Consider the following 22,027-nt stretch of genomic DNA (forward strand, 5'->3'; position numbering starts at 1 on the left):
ATAACGCATGCTGAGCTTGGGGAATAACCTTTCCTGCCCTTCATCTTCTTTAATCTTGCCTTTTCAAAATGTAAGAGTACCCAATCACCAGGTGAAAACAACAATTAATGTCGGTGATCATCATCAACCCTTTTTTGCTTTGCGCTAGTCTTCTCCAAGGCAAGCTTGATTTTCTTGTACATTTCATCTATATTCTTAGCATATTGATCTGCTTCAAAAATTTTGTCCTTTGTGTGCAAAATGGGAGGAACCTTTTTGCCACCCTCAACAATCTCAAAAGGTGCCTTGCCTATTGATGAAGGCACGGTATTGTTGTACGCATACTCAAGCATGGGTAGGTCCTGTTCCCACTTGCCCTTATTATCTGACACATAGCATTTCAACAGATCTAAGACAATAGAATTAGCCTCTTTTGACTGTCCATCAGTTTGTTGATGAAACGAGGAGGAAAACTTGCACGTGGTGCCCATGCTTTCAAACAAGACTGTCCAAAATAGGATAATCATACGAGGATCACGATCATTGACAATAGACTGTGCAGTACCATGTACATAAACAACCGTGTCATTTGATTAGATTTTATCGTTTTCCTGACAAGAATAAAATGGGCATTGGGCCTGCTTGTTGAACCTACAAACAATGGTCCATATACCATCATTCCCTATCGGCGCTCTTGGAAGATCAAAGATAAAATCCATAGAAATACTTTCCCATGGCTTATCTGGAATAGGCAGTGGCTGTAACAATCCTAGTTCCTTTTGCCTGTCAAATTTGACCTTCTGGCATATCACGCATGGTCGCACAAAGGCATCCACATCTCTCCTCAAAGCAAGCCAATAAAAGAATGTCTCAACCGCTTTCACTGTCGCATCTATACCACTATGCCTTGCATACGGTGAGACATGGATTTCTACCATAACTTTATGTCGCATTGGATAAGTGACACATAGCCTTCCATGCATCATCATAAAACTGCCCTCGAGGAGGTAGCGCTCATGACGTTGCCCATCTTGCAACTGTTCAAAGATCCTTGCAAGATCTTCATCAGTAGCATACTGTTCCTTCATGTCATCAAGCTCATGATGATAAGCAATTGACAGCTGAAATTTATGTCTTTCTGGATAATGCATCACCCACAAAATTCGTTAGCTTTCCACATGCAGAAAATGAAGGTGGAACATAGAGAGAATGTTTGCCCATTGCATATGCTTTTTGGATGACTTTGATTGTGTCTAGAAATATCACAAGGTCTGATGATCTGTTTGGACAACAAAATGAGCACCTAGCAAGTAGTGCTTCCAACTAGAAAGCGCATGAATCAAAACCAATAGCTCTTTCTCATAGATTTGCATAGTGTTTTCTGGCCCTTGCAAGAGGCTGCTTTTATAAGCTACTACCCGACCATCTTGTATTAACACTGCACCAATACTATTGCCACAACCATCACATTGGACACATATGACTTTCAGAGATCCGTTAAAACAATTACTCGATTTGAAGTCATCTTTTCGTTTAAAAGATTAAAAGTTGAAATCTCTTTTTGTGTCCACTTGAAGGTGACCTCTTTCTTTTGTAGAGCATGAAGGGCGAAGCAATCTCAGCAAAGTTCCTTATAAACCTTCTGTAGCAAGAGCATAAGCCGAAGAAGGTACGGACATCATGCACAGTCTTCAAATCTGGCCATGTTCTGATTGCTTCAACCTTGGCTGGATCCATTCAGACACCATCCTTTAACACTCTGTGGCAAGAAAGTGGATCTCCTCCAAGAAGAATTCACTTTTCTTAGGATTGACAAGCAACCTGTGACTGCGTAGCTGTTCAAACACAATGGTCAGGTGATGGTTATCGCTCCTCTTCATAATTTGAATAGAGTATCATGTCATCAAAGAATGTGCCGACAAACTTTTGATGTGGCCGCAAGATTTGTTCCATCATCCTTTTGAACGTAGCAAGAGCGTTTGTAAGACCGAACGGCATCACTAAGAACTCATACAAACCAAATGTCGTCCTAAACGCAGTCTTGTGCACATCCTGTGGCCTGATTCGAATTACCCACTCTTAAGGTCTATCATACTGAAAATTGCAGCACCCTCTTATCGGTCAAGAATACCATCAATCCTTGGGATGTGGGGTTTCGGAGGGCTTACAATGACACCTTGAGGCTCTTACGAATTTTGTACACGGAGAGGGCTGACAGTGAATCTTGGGAAAACCAAGGTCGTGATCTTTTATACTGCTAGGGCAATCAGGAGTGCAACAATCTGGTTGTAGGTGGACCAGTAGAGGTGGTGGAGTCTTGCGTATACTTTGGAGTCACCTTTGCCAGTCCACCCGGTCGCTTCACCATGGCAAAGGCAGCGACGGATAGATTGACTACAGGATATGCGGCTTTGTCCATGCTAGAAAGGAGATGCTAGTAGGGACACTTTTAAGAGCCCCGTATTGAGAGAGATGCCATTAGATAGACTCGCATGCAAAGACTCATACATAGACTTTAGGGACACTTTTAAGAGCCCTTTATTGAGAGAGATGCCATTAGATAGACTCGCATGCAAAGAATCATACATAGACTTTGGCACCCGAGCTTTGATGTATGCTGTAGTAGTATTGGCACGTGGACTATGGGCCACCTCATGGACATAGATTGAGAGACCACATATATGTATGAGATAATGCTTGTTTCACAGCAAGCCCTCAATACCACACGACATTATTAGATCAGAATTAGCCACTCCACCCATGCTAGTTGAGGCTATTTTCTAGACAATTTGTCTCATTCAGAGGATGTGAGAGATGCCATTAGATAGACTCGCATGCAAAGCCTTTGAGGCCTCCGGGCAAATTTCAGAGTCAGAAAAGCAAGAATCTTGGTATAGACAGGTGAGAGAGTGGTTTGGAGCACATGGACTAGACATGGATTTATTATCACCATTCTCGTATGACCTAGACTCACCCTTCATCCAGCTCTCACATAGTTTAGAGAGAGGATCTTGGCAGCTCTGCATCAAAGAGACATGAATCGGACCTAGATTGCCTCTTCCCGCGAAGATGCTGGATTATAGTGAGCACTTCTTGACCATGCTAGATGAGAGGTTCATCTAGAGACCACACTACATGGACACATACATGCCACATAGCTCCCGAGTGGGATTGGTCAGCTCTGAGTATCATCACACTGGCTAGAGATAGAGACAGGAAGTGCTGCTCATACCCTCGTGCTAAGAGGTTTTGCCAGCTTTTCATAAAGAGGGTGATTGAAGACGAGGAGCACTTTGTATGCAGATGTAGAGCATATGAGAGTATCAAAGACAGATGTGAGGCTCTTTTTACAGGACAACCCACCCTATGACAGATCATGGAGTCTAGAGATCAGCGCCAATTTGGCCATTTTCTAGTGGAGATACATCGATAGAGAGATTGCAGGCACTTGTAGCGGCACCAGAGGGTGGTAGACAGTCACGACTTATAGACTTCTTCCAAAGGACCACATTCTACTATCACTCGTCACATGAGAGGGGTCACCCTATAGCAGGTTGAGACGGATAAAGCTAGGGGACGCCCCTGAGCTCCATGATACACAGCTCCTAGACTCCATCGCATGCAAATCGAAGAAATCTAGACTCACCACCACCAGAAAATCCAAAAGAGATTTGCTACGATGCTGGATACCTAGCCACAATCATACGCACAACCCTTACACCACACCCAACCGTGTACCAGCAGAGCTTACACCTCGCGATTCAGAGGCATAGAGGTACTTCTCAAGTCACCCACCACCTCTAGTAGAGGACGACAGTCCTAGCGCATTGACTTTTTCCAAAGAGCTACTCCCTCCCAAAGAGGAGATACATTACAATAGGCAGAGATTGTTTGAGCCCGTAGACAACCTAGAGCACCATGGTACCCTCCCTAGGACGTATGTCAGAGGGAGATCCAGGTACGACATCAGAGAGTCAAACACTACTAGGTAGACCATGGTGCTATACTTTGTGGGCTTTTCACTCCCTACCCAACCATGCATCATATTGTACACTCCTAGTTTGGTATCGAATGAAGCTAGCTAGATGCATGCCTTTCATGATGGTACTCCCTCAGCATATAGTTTTCATTACCCTAGACCTAGAGGCATGAGCTATTTATGATCAACATATATAGTCTGAGAATTATACAGAGTCAATTTAGAGTGTTAGAATGATATCTATGTGTGGAGTGGTAACAGGTGTAGGTGAATGTGTCTATGATCTCCAAGGGAGAACCTGCCTTGATAAAGTTCTCTCTTAAAACTGCATGATCATGAGCGCATGTAGATTTTCCTTAGCTAATGAATTGACGAAGCCAAAAGTTGATAATAAGGTCATGTCTCAATTTGCCTAAATGAGTTTAAGCACATGCAGTTTTAATGTGAAAACTTCGGGTAGACTTTGTCATGGTGGTTCACACAAAGACGAGCAAAACAACAAGAGGCAATTTTTGTTTCCAAAAATCCTGAAATAGCTTTCTTTCGACTTTGTCCAAGTAGGAACAACTGCTCAATCCACAAGATTTGATACAAGCAACGCCCTTCAGAGCTACTTGTAGCCACCCTCAGACTAGCGAAGCCTTGGGGATCTTAGACTAACACCTTTGTGATCCTGTACGAAGGACCTGCAGACCAAGGTGGATCCACTAGATTTGGCTGCTTTTCATGCAAAAACTTCCTTGAACTTTTCAAGGTGAGGTGCAAGAGAATATGGCTGATGGTGCTCTATCAGAAAATAAGAAAAGAAAAAGAAAAAATGCCGTGATCGAACAGGTATTTGCACACAAAGAAAGGAAGGTAAAAAGGGAATGTGATCTAGAGAAACTTATTTAAGTTCAAGAACTATCCAGCTTTGGATTCCAAGTGGTTGGGGAAGGGCGAGGTGGTAGATAGTCCTCAACTATAGGATCTCTACCTTGAGGACTTTGGTTTAACGTGATCTACATGCAGGGTAGTTTTCGTACGACGTACGGAACGTCTCGTTCCGTACTGCGGGTCACGTACCGTCCCGTTCGTTTGGTACGTTCCGTACGTTAAAAAAAAAAAAAAAAAAAAAAAAAAAGCACTCACAATTGTGAGTGGATTATATTGAGCAGCCCAAAAATTTTTAAATGGCTGTTTATTTCCATTGGCAGCTCTTGACTGTTGACTAAGGGCCATTGAGGGCAACTTTTGGGGCCGTTTTGGAGCGCCAATTCAAGCACTTAAGCCACATTCAAACATTGGATTCTATGTGCTAGGGCTCCACTTTTCTTATGCTCTCCCTCTCCCCCACGCTCTCCCTCTCTCATCAAGAGTCATCATCCATGCTCTCTCTCTCTCTCTCTCTCTCTCTCTCTCTCTCTCATGCTCTAGCCTCTTCCTATTTAAGCAATGCCTCTCCATCTTGTTCTCCAACACTTCCAAGCTCTCAATGCTCATTGCTCTCAAGCTCTCAATGCTCTCACTGCTCAATGCTTCCATGTTCTAGCTCTCAAGTGACAAGCTCTAGAGACTAGAGTCTTGCCTCTCCATCTTCTCTCCATTGGGTCTCTCCCTCTCAAGCTCCCATTGAAGATCTCATAACGTCAAGTTTCTTTAAGTGTAAAGTTTAAACCCAAGGGCCTAAGCCTTAGACATAAGAATTCTTTGTTTTTTTATTTTGAACGTACGTAACGTCGTCGTACATCTTAATATTTTTTAGTTCGTTTAGTACCGCACATCATCGTACGTGTACAAAACGTACGGGACCGTACGAGACCACTATGTCTACATGGCAATAATGTGGTCTATGATTTTGATAGACGCCGAAAGTCTTACCTGGACATTGTTAAGTCATCAGGTTTGAGGGTGGCCATTTTTTCACTCTTGGAGTGTACCACAAATTGTACCTTCTGATCTCCCTAGGATGTGTGAGTATGCTCTCACATCTATAGATCATATAGTGATAGGTAGATAGAAAGAAAGCTCTATTAACGTCCCGACTCCTGTAGAGGTAAAAGTCAACATACATGACTAAACGGAGACATCCCATTCATTACATTGCACTTTAAGAATCATGCCATAAAAGGCATACAAAAAAAGGACAAAAACATTGAAAACCCTCACGATGCATAAGAGATGTGATTACAATACCATTCACATGTGGTTCACTTTATTCTGGCTGTTAAGAGAGCTTATTTTTCTGTTCTTTTCTATGTCTTGCGATCTCCATGCTTCCCCATGGACACCCTCTCATGTCAGATCCTAAGTGAAGGAGAGAGAAAATCTCTTGGCATAAAGACTATGTAAGGGAGTGCACAAATATTGCATATACATGGTGGCTGCTATGCTGGCTTATCAACATCCTGTGTTCAATAGGTTTTTACCTCTGGTTTGTGAAGTTATTGAAACCCATGACCTTTGGTTAGGGATCATAATTCATGTTTCTGTTATCCTAGTGAATGCTTCTAAGTTTTTTTTGATGGGAGCAATGCTTGATCTGGGCATTTGTGAAGCTCGCTCTATCATTGACACAGAAAAAGGAACTTTCAAACAAAAAATGCTACCACTGAAAGTATGAAGGCTGAGTTTGATCAAGAGGGCTTTGGAGTATTTCTCACTTTCTAAGGTTTAACGTGTGCCTATGCAACAAGGCTGAGGTTCTTGTTTGCTTGTTTTCCAGTCTTGGCATGCAGGATGCGTGGGGGCCCCTGCGGGTATTGTCTATTGCAAGCATCTTGAATTTCTCGGGAGATGTTTTATTCTGCACATTTCTTAAATATGGAATAGCAGGTGCAGCTTGGGCAACTGCAATCTCTCAGGTACTTTTTGCTCCGTTCTGCAGATTGTGGCATGACCTATTCGTAAGCTGGCCTCCCCTGTTTCAAATGTTTGCAAGCTCACACATTTTGTTCTTGTTGTAATTGTTGGTTACTCTTGTTACGGGTTGAAGTGTGTTGGTGGATTCCTCATGCTAAGGTCGCTTGGTTCGAAAGGTTACAATCCCTTTGCCTTCACAATCCCTTCAATTGAAGAGTTCTCTTATATGCTCAAGCTTGCCGCACCTGTCCTCTTGACAATTTTTTCAAAGGTAGTTACCTATCAAAACGGCCACCATGGTATTATTGTCTATTGAGATGTTTAAAGTCGTAGTTCAAAGCCTCTGTACTCAATATTTGTATGTTAGTAAATGCTTTAGGCTATATGCTTCTGTAATAATCTGGAAAACTGTACATAGAGATTGAGAAAACCATCTTGTGGTCTCATGTGATTGTTTCATCCAATTTAGCTACTTGGTCCAGAGTTACGATTTTAAGAGTTTATACTGAGGATGAAAGAGAATTGCCTCATTGTCTGGATCAAATTGCATCAATTACAATTATGTACAAGATAAAACTACCCTAAATGGGTGGAGTCAATGGGTGACGGTTAGTTTGATACTGTGTTGTGGTAATGGGGTTGATTGTATATATCACAAGGAAGGGAGGCTAGAATAGTAATAGAAGTCCTCAAACTGCTGAATTGAATTGTCTCTCAAATGGAAACAATCACAAAGAGATGGAAGGAGCTGAACTCAAAAGTATGGGAAGGGTAAAGCTGAACTAGTGCTGCAACAATGAGACACTGCTGAAGATAACTGCATGTAAGCCCAAAGTCATCCAAGGAGTTGGTCATATTCTGGCAATGGTGGATTCAATTGGCCAAAAAACCGAAAGATTCCAAAACAGCGGTGAGAAAAAGAATATTGTAGTTGTTCTGTAAACTCATGAAAGAGACCTTGAGCATGAGAGCAACGCCAGAGCATGTGAGGTACCGTTTGAGCACGTTGGCTTTATAAGCAACCTATAGAAGCAATGTGTCAAGAGGCAAGGGCTCCTATAGAATCGCATCTATGAGACAACTCCAAAAGCATGTTGGTCTTAAAAGCAACCTACAGAAGAAATGTGTCAAGAGGCAAGGGCTCCTATAGAACCGCATCTATGACAACTCCAAAAGAGGAGCCTCTATTTGAGACGCAATTTGAACTCCCAAGTCTTCTGTAGAATAATTTTTCTCCAATGGATGGAGTTTGCAAAAACCATAACTGATTACAATGCTCAGAAATATAGGGCAGAGGAATAAGCAAGCGATATGCTTGAGAAGCAATGAGCGTGTGAAAACCAAAGTAAGAGAATCCTGGACGAACAAAATACCAATCTTGTAAGGTGAATAAGAGCTCTCCATATTGGCCAATGATGCATTCCTCAAATGCACTATTGCAGGTAGAGAGAGAAGCCTCCACAATAATCACATCAACTCAATGTTTACCAATGGGAGAAAGATTATATGCTTTTGTAGGTAGCCCAACGTCTGTAGAAAGGCTCTACTCCAGTGTATGCTCTACGAACACAACAAATGGAGATAACTATTTATTTTTTCCCCAAGCAAAAATCATAGAGGTGGAATAAGAGCAAGTAGGTACACAACCAAAATCATGTTCATGAATGAGATCCATATAGTTAAGTATCCAATGACCATACGTACGGACACTCGTGTGTCCAGAGAAGGCTGCTAACATATTAGTCCATAGTGGTTTAGGGTGATCTTGGAGACAATTAACTAACATTTTGGTCACCAATTTGCACGTGTGTCCAATTATACACATACGCACACGCTTGCGCACGCGTGCACTCACTTTGTTTTCAATAATGGCCTTTGTTTTTAGTAATGGCTTATATGACTTCAAACAAATGAGAATCCCACAAAAGATAAGAATACTACAAGACACTCTCTTCTCTCATTAGCGAGATGGAGAGATGAAACAGATCACTAGAGTCAGCCAAAAGATAGCTTGAGATAGAAATTATGAGGTATTTTGTTGAGGTCTCCCACCTCAACAGAATACTTTGAAGACTGAGCGTAAACAAAATCTATAAAGGTTGAGCTGTAAGGAAACCGAAAAAATAGCCATAGGCTTCATAGACACAGAGTTATGACAGAAATTCAATTCGTAGATCTTTGTATTGATGTATACTCATGTGCGCATGCATGTGTCTGGTGTGGGTGTGTTGGGAGCAATTAGTATCTAGTTCAACACCCACTATTGGGCACTAGCGATGTTAGTGGGGATGTAATATCTAGTCTATGGTGTAAAAGGTTGTGAATAGTAATTGAAAAAATAAAGGTATGGAATAGGCTTGCCTCCTCTTTTTTTAATGCAAAAATTATAAGTAAATGAGTTAGTGGAAAAGTAAGTAGTTTCCCTTTGTAAGTTAGTGGATAAGTACCTCTACTTATCAAGTTAGTGGAATTCCACATGTCTTCATCCTCTTCTCATTTGAGATAAATATCAAGAAGCTTCTCTCTTCCAACTCATTATCTTTTTTTTTCACTTACTATTTTTCTCCACTACATTTTTTTTTTGGTTAATGCAAGAAAGAATGCACATGAATTGGTATTGTGTTAAGTTAAATTAATATAGGATGAAGGCTATGATGCACAAATGATTAACACTCTCATTTCTTCTGTCCGTGGTCAATAGTAAATGACCCGAAGGAGACCCCTCACACACACTTTTTTTTGTAAATCTGATTTGATTAATTTACAAGTGGGAAAACCTCAAAGCGAGGAAAACCTACCAAAAAGATCAGATACAAGGGAAAGAACACAACTGTGTTCTGCGACGTAAAACCGCTAAAAGCAAACATAGAAAGTTGCAAGATTTCCAGGGATATCTCTTTAGTGTCAAAGGCAAAATGTAATGATTGCCTCAACGAAATCTTGAACGATGGAAAAGGATCCACCTCACGACGGTAAAACATACGGAGATTGCGATGGTGCCACAGAGACCACAACGACCAAAATCTGACCCATGCGAAGAAGATGGCAAAACGTTGGAGGGAAGTCGGAAGAATGCCAAAAAGCCAGAAACGTTTGTGGATAATCACCGAGGGAAATCGAAGATTCATACAAGCAGAAACGCATCGAAGGAATGTCCTGGTGCAACGACAATCCCAAAGCAGATGTCTGACATTCTCATCAACAGCAGAGCAGCTGACACAACGAGAGGAGCTAATGTGATGCGCTGCAAGGAGAGTTCCAACCGGAAGAACTCCCAAGAAACAACACCAAAGAAACAGACGCTCCTTAAGAGGCAAGCAAGACTTCCAAATCGCAGTGAGAGCGTGTCTCCACCATCCTTCTGATTTGTGCAAAGCCGCCCAGAGCGCATTACAGTGATCGGCCAACCAAGAGTCTTGCACAAGAGAAGCATAGATATGTTGGGTAGAAATCGTATCCATAGGAGTGTGCCATAGAGTCCAATCCTGCATATGACAACCACCTGCCACAGCGGCGGAATAGGGAGGAAATCAGCCAGCATATGCTGAAGCAGGCTCCAAATCTGACGATAATGCATGTCGGGCCAACCCAAAGCGTGCTGCTGCCTGAGAAAAAGTAAGCAAATTCCTAGATTAATCCACCACATCATCCACTGTGTATATGCCAGGACCAAAGAGGAAATAGGCTTGACGAGGCGATTGATCAACCAGGGTAAGAGAGAACATTTTACTCCAGTGAATGATTTCCAAACGCAAGGAATTCCCATCTGCTTGCTGCCAGCCGTGCCAATAGAGATGATCCGTAACATCTTTCCAAGCGGAGAGGAAGGCAAAGGTGAATAAGCAATCAGGAACATAACCATCCATCTTACCAAACACAATCTCCCAAAGGGAAGTCTACCAACGACTAAAAGCGGGAGTGGTAGCGTGCCGACATAGTAGAGGCTCCACTCTGCTTGACTTCACTTGTGGGTTTTCCAGTAGGGATAGAGGTGGACGAAGGAACAACAGAGGGGGAGGGGGTTGTAAGACCGGCTCTGGACATTCGGATTGCATATGACCAAATTTGCCACATCGAAAACATGAATTCGCAGATTTTCCCCATTTAAGTTTAAAGGGGCGCCTGCCCACCCATGGATCTCTTGAGTCAACCATAATACCATCAGGGGTAATCTTGTCAGTGTCCCAGAAAATGCAAAACCTTTTGGTATTTGCATCCAATTTTGGGGGACAAATAACCTTTCCAAGCTGCGCAGCCAACAACGGCAGGAAATGTCTCCACGTGCGGGGGAAATCAACAATTTCCACCCACACTGGGCATTTGTGACGAATAAGACTCTAGTAGTCTTTAGTGAGTGTCCACGGGAGAACATGTGTCATCTGTGTATTAAAAAAGAGGAGAGACATCTCAAGCAAAAGATTTCTTGCTTCCATATCTGCGAGCAGAACTTCATAAAATCCACGGGCCCCAAAGTAGACACCACGGACAGCTTGTCGCTTGAGGAGAGAATCTACCCATTGCCCGACATCTTGCGCAATAGGCATTTTCCCCGGGAAAAATAGGATAACTGCATTCATAGTGTACTGCGCAACTGTGTCCATGAGGTCCTGTACCGGAATGCGCACCTCAAGAGCAGGCGCCTGACCATTCCATGCCTGTCGAGCCTCCTCAAACTTCAAAGTCCTCATACAAGCATGCTTTGATCCATAGTTACATGGGACGGCGGGTCGGGGTCGGGAACGGGGTCGGGACGGCAAAAGTCAGGAAACGGGGACGGGGGTCGGAACGGCAAAAAAAAAGAGAGTTTTTTTTGGCATTTTTTGACCTACACACATGCCACACACATAGAGCATCACTTTGACCATAAATTTACACTAAATAGACCAAAGAACACGAGTCATATAGGCTGAAATGTGCTAATAAAACATCGATGATCGATGGATACAAAATGAGAAGTGCATACCACAAGGGCTCAAGAGTCAAAAAGCCTAAAGGACTTAGGACAAGCCTGAGGCCTCAAGGATAACAAAAAGTAAAAAGGGCTATGTAGTAGGTAGAGTCGTAGACTCAAGAGTCTAGACTCGAGAGTCGAGTGATCAATGATCATCAAACTCAAGAAGTGCTCGCCTGCTGAATCTCCACATAGTCGTCATAGTCGAGGTCGTCAGCAACGTATGAGGGCTCCGGCTCGGGAGGCTCGCATTGAGGCTCGAAATCCTCCTCTAGCTCCTCCAAAAGAGGATCGGCCATAGATGGATTCTCTTGTGCCATCTCCCACTCAGTGAAAGGATCTGCCTTGTGTGTGACGCTCTTGGCAAGCATGCGCAAGTTAGCGCTCACAAACACCAAATCATTGGCCCTCTGAACCCCAAGGCGATTCCTCTTCCGAGAGGCAATGTGGCTGTACACACTCCATAGTTGCTCCAAGCAACTAGTGGTACATGCTTGGCTAAGGACACGAACAGCCAAGCGCTGCAAATGTGGGCCATCTCCTCCATAGTCCTCCCACCACAAAACGGAGCCAATCTTGTTGCGATCAAGCTGTGCATCTACACATCCATAGGAGCCCTTCTTTTGCTTGTAGTTGAGTAGCTCGTCTCTAATCTTGCGCCTAATGTCACTGCTAGGCTCAAGGTGCTCCAATGCAAGCCGCCATCCTTTGCTCACCTCCTTGTCGGTCTCTTGACGCCTTCCTTGAAACTCAAGGTCAAGCACATAAGCTGCCGCATGAAGTGGAGAGTAGTATCCATTCCACCTCGACTCACACAAGCCATGAATCTCCGCATACTGAACAGGGTCAGGCACAAGCTTCTCAAGTGCCTCCATCATCCGATCCATGGCTTCGTAGACTTTGCCAATGCATGGCTGCAAGCCATCCACCACTCAAAGTAGGTGTAGAATAGGCTTGACCATGGCGTCAAGAGTCTTCACCTCCTCCCACAAAGCGACGTCGTCGGCCCATTCTCGGCATTTCAATCCTACTGCTGATGTAGACTCCGGCATGGCCTGGAACTCATCACTGAGAAAGAGGCCCCTTAAGGCTCCGCCACATGTAGACAAGCGGCCTAGCATAAGCCAATTGAATGCAAATCTTGTCTCTGAATATTTGAGCAAAGACAAGTGGCTCCTCTTTGAGAATTCATGGCGCACTTTTTGATGGTTGAGCACAAAGGAGACAATTCGAGAGGCGTCACCAATGGTGGGTGAAATCCATGACAAGTTCCCTATGTCCTTGAGGAGGTTATTGAGGCAATGCGCCATGCAAAATGTGACATGGATGCTGGGATACATGCCCTCAATGACAGCTCCGGCTGCCCTATTTGACGCCTCTCCATGTGCAACCATACAAAGGACATTCTCCGGGCCGGTGATCTCTATGGTGCTTGTCCACTCCGCAGCAAGCATCTCGGCGGCCTTGCCACTATCGGTTGCATCATGTGACTCCACAAAGTACATCTCCCCCCGAGAGTAGGCCACCACCCCGTGGATGGACCGCTTGCGGGTGTCGCTCCATCCATCTACAAGAAGAGAGACGCCATTGGTCTCCCACAAATCCTTTGTTGCTTGGGCCGCTTGCTCCACGGCAAGCTTCTCTTTGTCAAGGAGGGTGGTGCGAAGCCTCTCCGATGAAGGTGGCACATAAGAGGAGCCATATTCCCCTATTTTCGTAACCATGGTTCGAAAGTATGGAGACCTATCCACACAAAATAGAGCATGTTGCGTTAGTATGGAGAGTCGAGAAATTATAACCCATTATGAATACAAAATGGAAGATTGCAATGTGCATATGCCAAGGGAAACTCACCGCGAAGCATGGAAGGCAATGTGGTCGTGGAAGAAGAATCGGGCAACCGACCTATCCACCTCTTCCTTCAATTTAGGATTCCAATTTTCGTTGAGAGTGGTTTGGCGATGCGGAAGGGAAGAGGACGGTGTAGATCCATGGCTCTTGAAGGTTCGAGAGATGTCGTCAAGGTTAGCTTCCCTTTGCTCTCGCGGTGTGGCCGTGGCGGAGGGATCAACGGCAACAAAACGGCCCCTCTTGGCCGCTTCCGCAACCTCATACACCGTGAGTTTCTCAAGAAGATCCAACCTCTTCTCGGGAGCTACATGAGGGCAAAACTTCACCTCGTGATCGGGTTCATGAAGAAGATGGGCTCGCACTTTGTTTGAACCACCCGATCTCTTGTATGGACATAGCTTGCACGTCCATGGTCTTGCACCGCCACCTTTGCCACGCGAGCTAAAGTCGACTTCATCCCACCACGACCACGTTTGCACGGCGGGCCTCCTTCGAGAAGAAGCGGCTTGAGAAGTGGAGTTGGCTTGAGATGACATGATGGTGGAGAGACTCGAGAGAGTAGAGCTTAGAAGTTAGAAGGGTTAGAGGAGAGCTTGTGTGGAGAGAGAGTAAAGGAGAGCTTCAAAGTGGGTAGAAGAGGGAGAGGAGAGCTTCAAAGTTCAAACTTGAGCCTTGAGCTTGAGGGAAATGGAATGAGCTTGAGCCTTGAGCTTGAGGGAAATGGAATGAGCATTGAGCATTGAGACTATGAGTATTAAGAGGCCCAAGGGAGCCTTTTATAGCCTCCCAAGGGCCAAGGCTTAAAAAATATGGCAGTTGGGGCTGCACAGAGCCGTTGCAAACGGTCAAAAACGGCCATTTTTTTGAATCCGACCCCGGCCGACCCCTGCCGTCCCCGTCCGGTCCGTCCGGCCCCGGCCGTCCCCCCTGCGACCCGCCCGTCCGGCCCGTTTTCCGTCCGTCCCTCGGCGTTCCCAGCCGTTACCGGCCCGGCTACGGCCGTCCCCCGGCCCTAGGGCCCGTCCCCCCCGTCCCCTGTAACTATGCTTTGATCTCAAAAGCTGCCTCCGACATGGGTTCCATTGCTTTCCGACGCTTAAAGACGCACAGTGAGTCAAACATAAATTAAAAAAACCCTCTCCAAACAAAACTAACTGGCGAAAAAACTCTGCAAACTACTGTCGAAAAAACTTTGCAAACAACTAAGTAACCAAAGCTCTGTACAGTCTTCACAGAGTGAAGCATCCAAAACCACCGCACGAATACGTCAACTGAACACTGCCCAAACAATTTCGAGCTTTATACAGTACCAAACCTTTGATCAGCTACCAATTGAAAACAATCAACCTGCCCTGACAGTCCTTGGGGCATGAAAACCCTGACGTGCTGATGTCCAACTGCGAAATCCTAGGGTGCAGGTGGCGAAACTGTGTGCGCAGAGCAGGTGCAGAGAGAACGTGGGTGATGGGGCTGCAGCAGGGAGGGCTCGCACACATGCAGAAGCAGTGGTCTCTGCCGCTAGCCTTCTCTGGTTTCTGTGCCCTGCTATTGCGCCTTTTCAGCCCTACGTGACCCTGTAGGTCTGTTGTGAGCTCTGCGCCCTGCAGTCTTCTGCCTGCGCACGCACGCGCGCGCGCACACACTCACATTCACAGACACCCACTGGCTCAGGCGCAGAGGGCTTCTACAGCCGCAGGACTTTACACGACAGAGGGTGTCGAATACCACACACAGCGCGAGCAGTCTCTCTCACACACACACACACTTTTTTTTTTTGTAAATCTGCTTTGATTACTTTACAAGTGGGAAACCTCAAAGCGAGGAAAACCCACGAAAAGAAAGGGATACAAAAAGCTGAGCACTATAAAGCTCCAAAAGCTAAAAACAGTCAAAGTAAATCCTGTAGGTATCAAGAGTGATGTCTCCAACATCATGAGCAAAATGTAGTGCTTCACCAAGAGTTGATTTGAAATAGGAGAAGGGGTCAACATAGGTGCCTTGGAACATTAAGGAGTTCCTATGGTGCCAGATGATCCACAGAGTCCAAAATCTCACCCAGGTGAAGAACACCGCGAACTGAGAATGCGATGACCGAAGCACTCCAAAGAGCCAAAAGCGTCTGTGAAAAGGGCCGGAAGGAAAACGCAGCCGAAGAGCAGTCGACACTTGCCGAATGAAGGCTCTGGAGTGGCGACAACGCCATAGCAAATGTGGCACTGTCTCCTCAGCTTCAAGACATCTGGGGTAGTGGGGAGGTGCAATATGCCGAGTATGTAACACACTGCCAACAGGTAGAGCTCCCACCAAGCAGTGCCACAAGAAAACTTGCTCCTTCAAAGGTAAATGACTCTGCCAAATACGAGACATTGTGTGTTGCCACCACAAGGATGACTCGGAGAGCAACCACAACAGATTACCATGATGCACAATCCATATATCAGACGCAGTCCAATCTAGTCGTAGCCAGATTCCAATCAAAGAAGCGAGAGTCCACATCCAAAGGAGGAATGGGTGAGTAATCAGCAAGCATCCTTTGAATTTTCTGTCAAAGAGAAGAATAGTGAGGACCCAACCGAAAACGGGACACTGCATCAACGAACGAAAGAACATAACCCGAGCCATCAAGCACCTGATGCACCTGACAGATTCTTTTCTGGGCAAAAAAATATGCTTGGTGAGGAGACCGTTGAACTAAAGTCGAAGCGAAGGCCCTGCTCCAATGCAGACTCTCCAAACGAAGAGAATTACCCACAGCGGATGGTCGACCATTCCAAGCCAAATGCGAAGTGACAACTTTCCAATCAACAATGAGAGAAGAAGTAAAGGGACATCCAGGAATGTGTCCTTCAAGCTTCCCAAAGACAACATCCCAATAGGTCGGTTGCCAATGACCAAAAGCTGGGGTGACAATGTGCGTACACAAATGTGTGACCATGAGAGCCCAGGGTTGCTGCTGCTCCACCAAGGCCGGCAACAACATAGCTTTCCGGGCCAGAAGATGACGTCGCAAGTCCAAAATATTTAACCCTCCAAGCCGCTTGGGAGAACACAGCTTGTCCATAGAGAGAAGCAGAAGACCCTTCTTGGTAGACGCCGTCCGCCAAAAATGCCCTAAAATATTTGACATGAGGGACTGCAAGCGCAACCGAGGCCAGGATAACAAAGGCAAGTAAAACTGCACATAGCCACAAGGATGCATTGGACAATCCTGAGACGTACATGAAGTGGCCACGTGGACAGTTTCCAATAATTTAACTTGGAATGTAGACGTTGGAGCACCCCATCTAGTTTTTGTATAGTTGATACATTCCAACCCAATGGATAACCCAAATGGCGAACCAAAACATGTGGAGGAACAATCTCCCAAGGCCATAATATCTTATGCGAGTCACACTCCTTCAGGGGCAATAGCTTGGATTTGCAAAAGTTAACTTTGAGACCCGCTGCCAATCCAAACAAATGAAGAGTATGCATAATTTGCTGTACATCATCATTGTGATTACGAGGCATAAACAAAGAGTCATCGGCATATGCCTGACCAGCAAATTGCCGTCCCGAAGGTAAAGACAGTCCATGTAGCCTGCCCCATTGGAAGTCAAGGAATCCAAATACATAAACAAGGGGTGAGTAGTAATCGCATAGAGTAGAGCACTCAAAGGCAACCCTGTCTCACTGACCGTCCCAAAGGCCAAGATTCTGTAAGAGATCCATCCATTAAGCTCGCTGAAGTGCTGTGTGCATACAAGAACAGCACGACACGGGATATCCTAGGCCCAAATCCCAAGTGTTGCATGGTGCCGGCAATATAATCCCAAAGAACAGTATCAAAGGCCTTTTCAATGTCAACCTGCATGACCAATACATCCTGTTGAGTGTATTTTGCATACTCCATACCAATGATGGCATTCGCGAGGTTATGAGTAATTGGACGTCGTGGAATGAAGCCGTATTGAGATTGATGCAAGCCTTCATGCAAAAAGCACTTGAATCGGTTATCGAGCGTTTTTACCATTAATTTATATACCACAGGCATAAGTGTAATAGGCCGCCAATGAGAGAATTCTTCGCACAATGCATGCTTAGGTATCAGCTTGAGCAAACCTTCTTTCCAAGAGGAGGGCAGTTCCTGCTGTTTCGAAGCTGTATTCGTCATGAACAACAGAGGCATCTTCAAATAATCCCAGAAGGATAGGAAAAATTCCACAGAGAGGCCATCCCAACCAGGAGCTCTCCATCGACCCAAATCAAGCAAGCTGGCATGCAATTCCGGCTCAGTGAAGACAGCCTCCAAGTCTTGAGCCTGTTGCATCGAAAGGATGGGAGTAACATGTGATAGAAACATGCGACGCGCTTGACAAGCTCCGCTCGTGGGAGAAGAAGGGGCCTCAAAAATCTTGCCATAATGAGAATGTAGAGCTAGTGCTAGCTCTTGTAAAGTGGAGGTCCATTCCCCCGACGGTAATTTAAATCTTCGTATAGCTTGAGACTGCCTGGAGTGATGCAAATGCCGGAAAAATTGTTTAGAAGAACAACCTTTATCTGCAAAAGCTTGTTGTCGAGCTCGAGTCTGCCATTTGGCCAATTTCCTCTCATCATTGTGCCGTAACACAGCGCGAGCAGAAAACAACTCAGTCACTTGAGTGTCAGTAAGAGAAGAATGAACACACACACACACACACAGAGAGAGAGAGAGAGAGAGAGAGAGAGAGAGAGAGAGAGAGAGAGAGAGAGAGAGCAGTTTCTGTAAACGAGAACAGTACTGTCTTACCAGGTTTGTTTCTTTTCATTGGTAACATACATGTCAACTGCCTTAGGAGCTGTGACTCTAGCTGCTCATCAGGTACACGCAGTTTCTCATTGTAAAGATGAAATTTTGCTATCGTTGTCAATGTTAGAAATAATCTTACTCTTCTTTGTTTCAGGAATACAGGTTATGGTTGGACTGTTTGGCATCTTCTCTGTGTCAGCAGAACCGTTGAATCAAACTGCTCAATCATTCATGCCAGAGCTTATTCGAGGGTCTAATCGGAATGTAAAGAAGGTACTAGCATACAACATGAAACATTAGGTAAGGAGATGTCCAATGTTGTGTATCATCTATCTTTTGTTTGCATCATTATGTACAGTTTCAGGTGGTGATGCTGAATGTTTTCTCTTGCTGCTGCTTTGAGCAATGTTGTTCTAGATCATAAAGGCACCTGAGACAGATTTGTGAAGCTCTGCAATCTGAGTGTGCATCTGTATGCTGAGTCTGCAGCATGGCAGCCATGTCGTGGCCCAAAGTCACCATAATGATCCCCTATATATTTTATACTTACCTCTGGCTGACCTAATGAGGAGCCAATCATTATGAGACAAGAAAGGGAGAAAGAAACACATTTGTGAAGGATTGACCACATCGTTGGTGATGAGTTATTGAAAGTATTATTTTCCATAATCTTCTTCACATCAAGATGGTTGTGGTCTTCTTTTCCACCATGAGGTTTTAGGTATCTATGATTTACGCATCATTATTTACCTCTGGCTATGTATGATACGATTAATTATCAATTCTAAGGCTTTGGAATGGTACAAGCTGGATTATTCAAACACCACCCTCAAATTAATGTCCATATACATAAATTAATTGCCAGCAGTGAGCAGCCTTAGAGAACCTGAACCACATCATTTCCTCCCCCTCTTTAATATAGTTGCTGAAATATAGATGGTTACAGGTAACATGTGTCAATGGTCATACCTGTTTCACTTTCATAGAGGGTCCTTATTGAAGGTGTCATAGCTAGGTTGGTGTCTGGTGTCTGAACTCTTGGACTTTGGAATCATTTACTACAATCCATTGAACACGTGGTAAAATTATGGTGTTCATGTTATGGCAATAAGGCACATGATGGTGATTTTTATCTCAGAAAATTTGACATACTTTTCATGGGTGTGTTAAAGGCCGTACAAACTTTTGTACTCACATTTTAGCACAAAAGATCTTCACGTCTTCCTCATATGTAGAGGAGGATAAATTCTTGTCGTAGTCGAGTGCATAAATTAAGAAGAATATGGATGAGTCCATTGTAGCCAAGGACTACATAGATTTGCAAATATCCAGAACAATACTACTCCAAGAAAACACCAGCACGACCTTTTCGACCAATTGTCCTGCACCCTGCTCCAAGAAAAGAGGAGGATGGCTGACAAAAAGTTTCCATTATCAAATGTAAGTGCTTTAAATCCTTGGCACAAAGTGATGCTCATCATAAAGAGAACACGCTTGACAGTCTGAAAGCTTTTATCGATCTCGGAAACTTATTCAAGTTGCTTCAAGCCGATAATCTGTTGGCATTGATACCTCAAAGATGTGTACCTCCCAGGCGCCCATTGTTGTGGATGGCTGCAAAGATGACAAAGGCTTGCATCTGAGTGAAATGGAGGAAGATAATAGGAGGAGGAAGTTCCGCCGGAAGTTGAGGAGTTTGTCCCACACTCTCAATGATAGAGGAGCTTATTATTTAGACTTTGAATGTGAAGGACATCAAATCGGGAAAGAAGAGTGCTCTTTTTTGGGAGGAGGTAAGAAAGTCAATTGTGAACTGTTAGATAATCCAACAACATCACTTGGACGCCACCAAATGCAGAAAACAAGCAATAGGGAAAAGGTTAGCGTTCTATGGGGAGGGCCCACTCGGCTGTAGTCGGGTACTAACCATTGTAGACAGAGATCTAGAACTGCAAGTGGTGCTGAATAATTCCTTAGGAGTCCTGGGCATGAGAATTAAGGGGGCAGATCAATTTTTCACCATTAATAACGTTTACGGCCCTTGCGATGCAAAGGGAAGAGCCAAGCTATGCGTGCAAAAGAAGATCGGTGCATCATGGGAGATTTCAATACGGTGAAGGCTAGAAAGGCCCTTCTAGCCTATTGATAGGTTTCGAAAAAACAAAATGGAAAGCTTTATGTAAGAAATGAGAACTAATTGACTTATGGACTTTTGGCTCTTAGAGTGGCTCACCTGGCTTAACGTACAGTAGCCTCCAATATGCCAACATGCTCTTGCAGCTAGATAGGCGCTACCTATCAGGTATGCAAATTTCACCAAGCAAGAATGCATCCTCCTTCAGCTCGACCTTGATAAGGCATATGACAAAATCTCGTGGTTATTCATCGAAGGTATCACAAAGGCGTTCGGTTTTGGACCCACGATGCGCGATAGTGCACATCCTTGGGGAGGGAAGCTACTATGAACTCTTCAACAATAGGGTGGTGGGATCGTTGGAAGTGAAGACATCAATCAAGTAAGGTTGCTCACTTGCCCCGCTTCTCCTTGCTATTGGTTCACATCCTTTTGTGACTTCGTTCAAGGAGATTGAAGGACTCTCACTATCAGGGGGCAAATAATTGCTAGTGAAATTGTTTGCTAATGATTTTCTCTGCTCTTCATAAAAGCAAATTCCCTGATGCTAAGAACTCTCGAGATCGTCCAATTGTTTGCAACTGTGTCAAGCTCTAAGTCCAACATTGAAAAATCAGGATTGATTTCACTCACTGAAAATAACTGGTCTGGCCCTGCTGAATGGTTGAGGGAAATTGTGTCTAAAGGCAAAGTGTTCAGGCACCTTGGAGTGGACATACCAGACAAAAAAAGACTTGGGTCCTGAGAATTGTCAATAGCAAGATGACATGGTGGGAATACTCATTCCTCCCCTCCTACAACACATTGACTGTGATTAACTCTTTCATGATTCCTTACATAACCTTTGTCTCGACTATTTTGAAAATGGCCAAATGCAACCAAAGAGAATTTTTGAAACCCATCAAAAGCTTTCTATGGAAAATAACACAAAAGAAAGGACTCCATCCATGGTAGTGGACGAATTGGTAATGGGTGGCGAGACCCAAGGACGAAGGTGGCATTGAATGTCAAAGTCAACGATGTGGAAGCGTAGAGACCAAGGGGAGAAAGCACGAGGGAGAAATGAAATGTAATATTAGCATCTTCAAAAGGCCAAAATGACCTATGAGACCAAAAGGTCACATGTGGTGAATCTAATACCAAGTCTGGGTGCAAAAAGTACAAAGAACTGAAAAGAAAATAGTGGGTAGGGGTGGGGTGAAAGCTGATACAAAGGGGATACAAAAAGGGGAAGGGGGGGGGGGGGGGGGGGGGGTTGATACAATGGAGCTCTCTGACAGTAGAGACATTAGTATCCAAAAGTCTGTAGAGGTTTAATGTCCTCCACGGTAAGCACTCTGTCGTGACTGCTCCTACGTCGCGCAAGTATGGTATGGATCCTCTGTTGCAATCTGCGTCGATGTTGAGAGGGCCCTCTCATCCGTGGGCAACGGGACCGCCCCAACTCTATCGCCTGATCAAGCAGTATGCTTCTGGTGCTACTATGTTGTAGGGGCTGCTCAAACTCCTCTATCTGTGATTGAA

The 22,027-nt window shown here is 44.6% G+C and overlaps 1 protein-coding gene and 1 pseudogene across 6 annotated transcripts in view; one reads left to right on the forward strand and one right to left on the reverse strand.

Moving 5' to 3' along the window:
• The window catches only part of LOC147436976 (protein DETOXIFICATION 46, chloroplastic-like), a 177,621-nt gene that overhangs the window by 111,034 nt on the left and 44,560 nt on the right, over window positions 1–22,027 (forward strand). For 5 of the 6 annotated variants that reach the window (XM_086486374.1, XM_086486372.1, XM_086486375.1 and 2 more), the window contains exons 7-10: window positions 6,663–6,801; window positions 6,933–7,070; window positions 18,373–18,441; window positions 18,532–18,642. In XM_086486374.1, the coding sequence (XP_086342500.1) occupies window positions 6,663–6,801; window positions 6,933–7,070; window positions 18,373–18,441; window positions 18,532–18,642 (457 nt within the window). The remainder of the gene's footprint in view (window positions 1–6,662; window positions 6,802–6,932; window positions 7,071–18,372; window positions 18,442–18,531; window positions 18,643–22,027) is intronic. The other variant, XM_086486376.1, reaches the window with a different exon arrangement.
• Window positions 10,330–14,137, reverse strand: LOC147436978 (uncharacterized; annotated as a pseudogene).

The sequence above is a fragment of the Adiantum capillus-veneris genome, chromosome 17 (genome assembly GCF_014529385.1).
Source record: "Adiantum capillus-veneris isolate H3 chromosome 17, ASM1452938v2, whole genome shotgun sequence".
NCBI lineage: Eukaryota > Viridiplantae > Streptophyta > Polypodiopsida > Polypodiales > Pteridaceae > Adiantum > Adiantum capillus-veneris.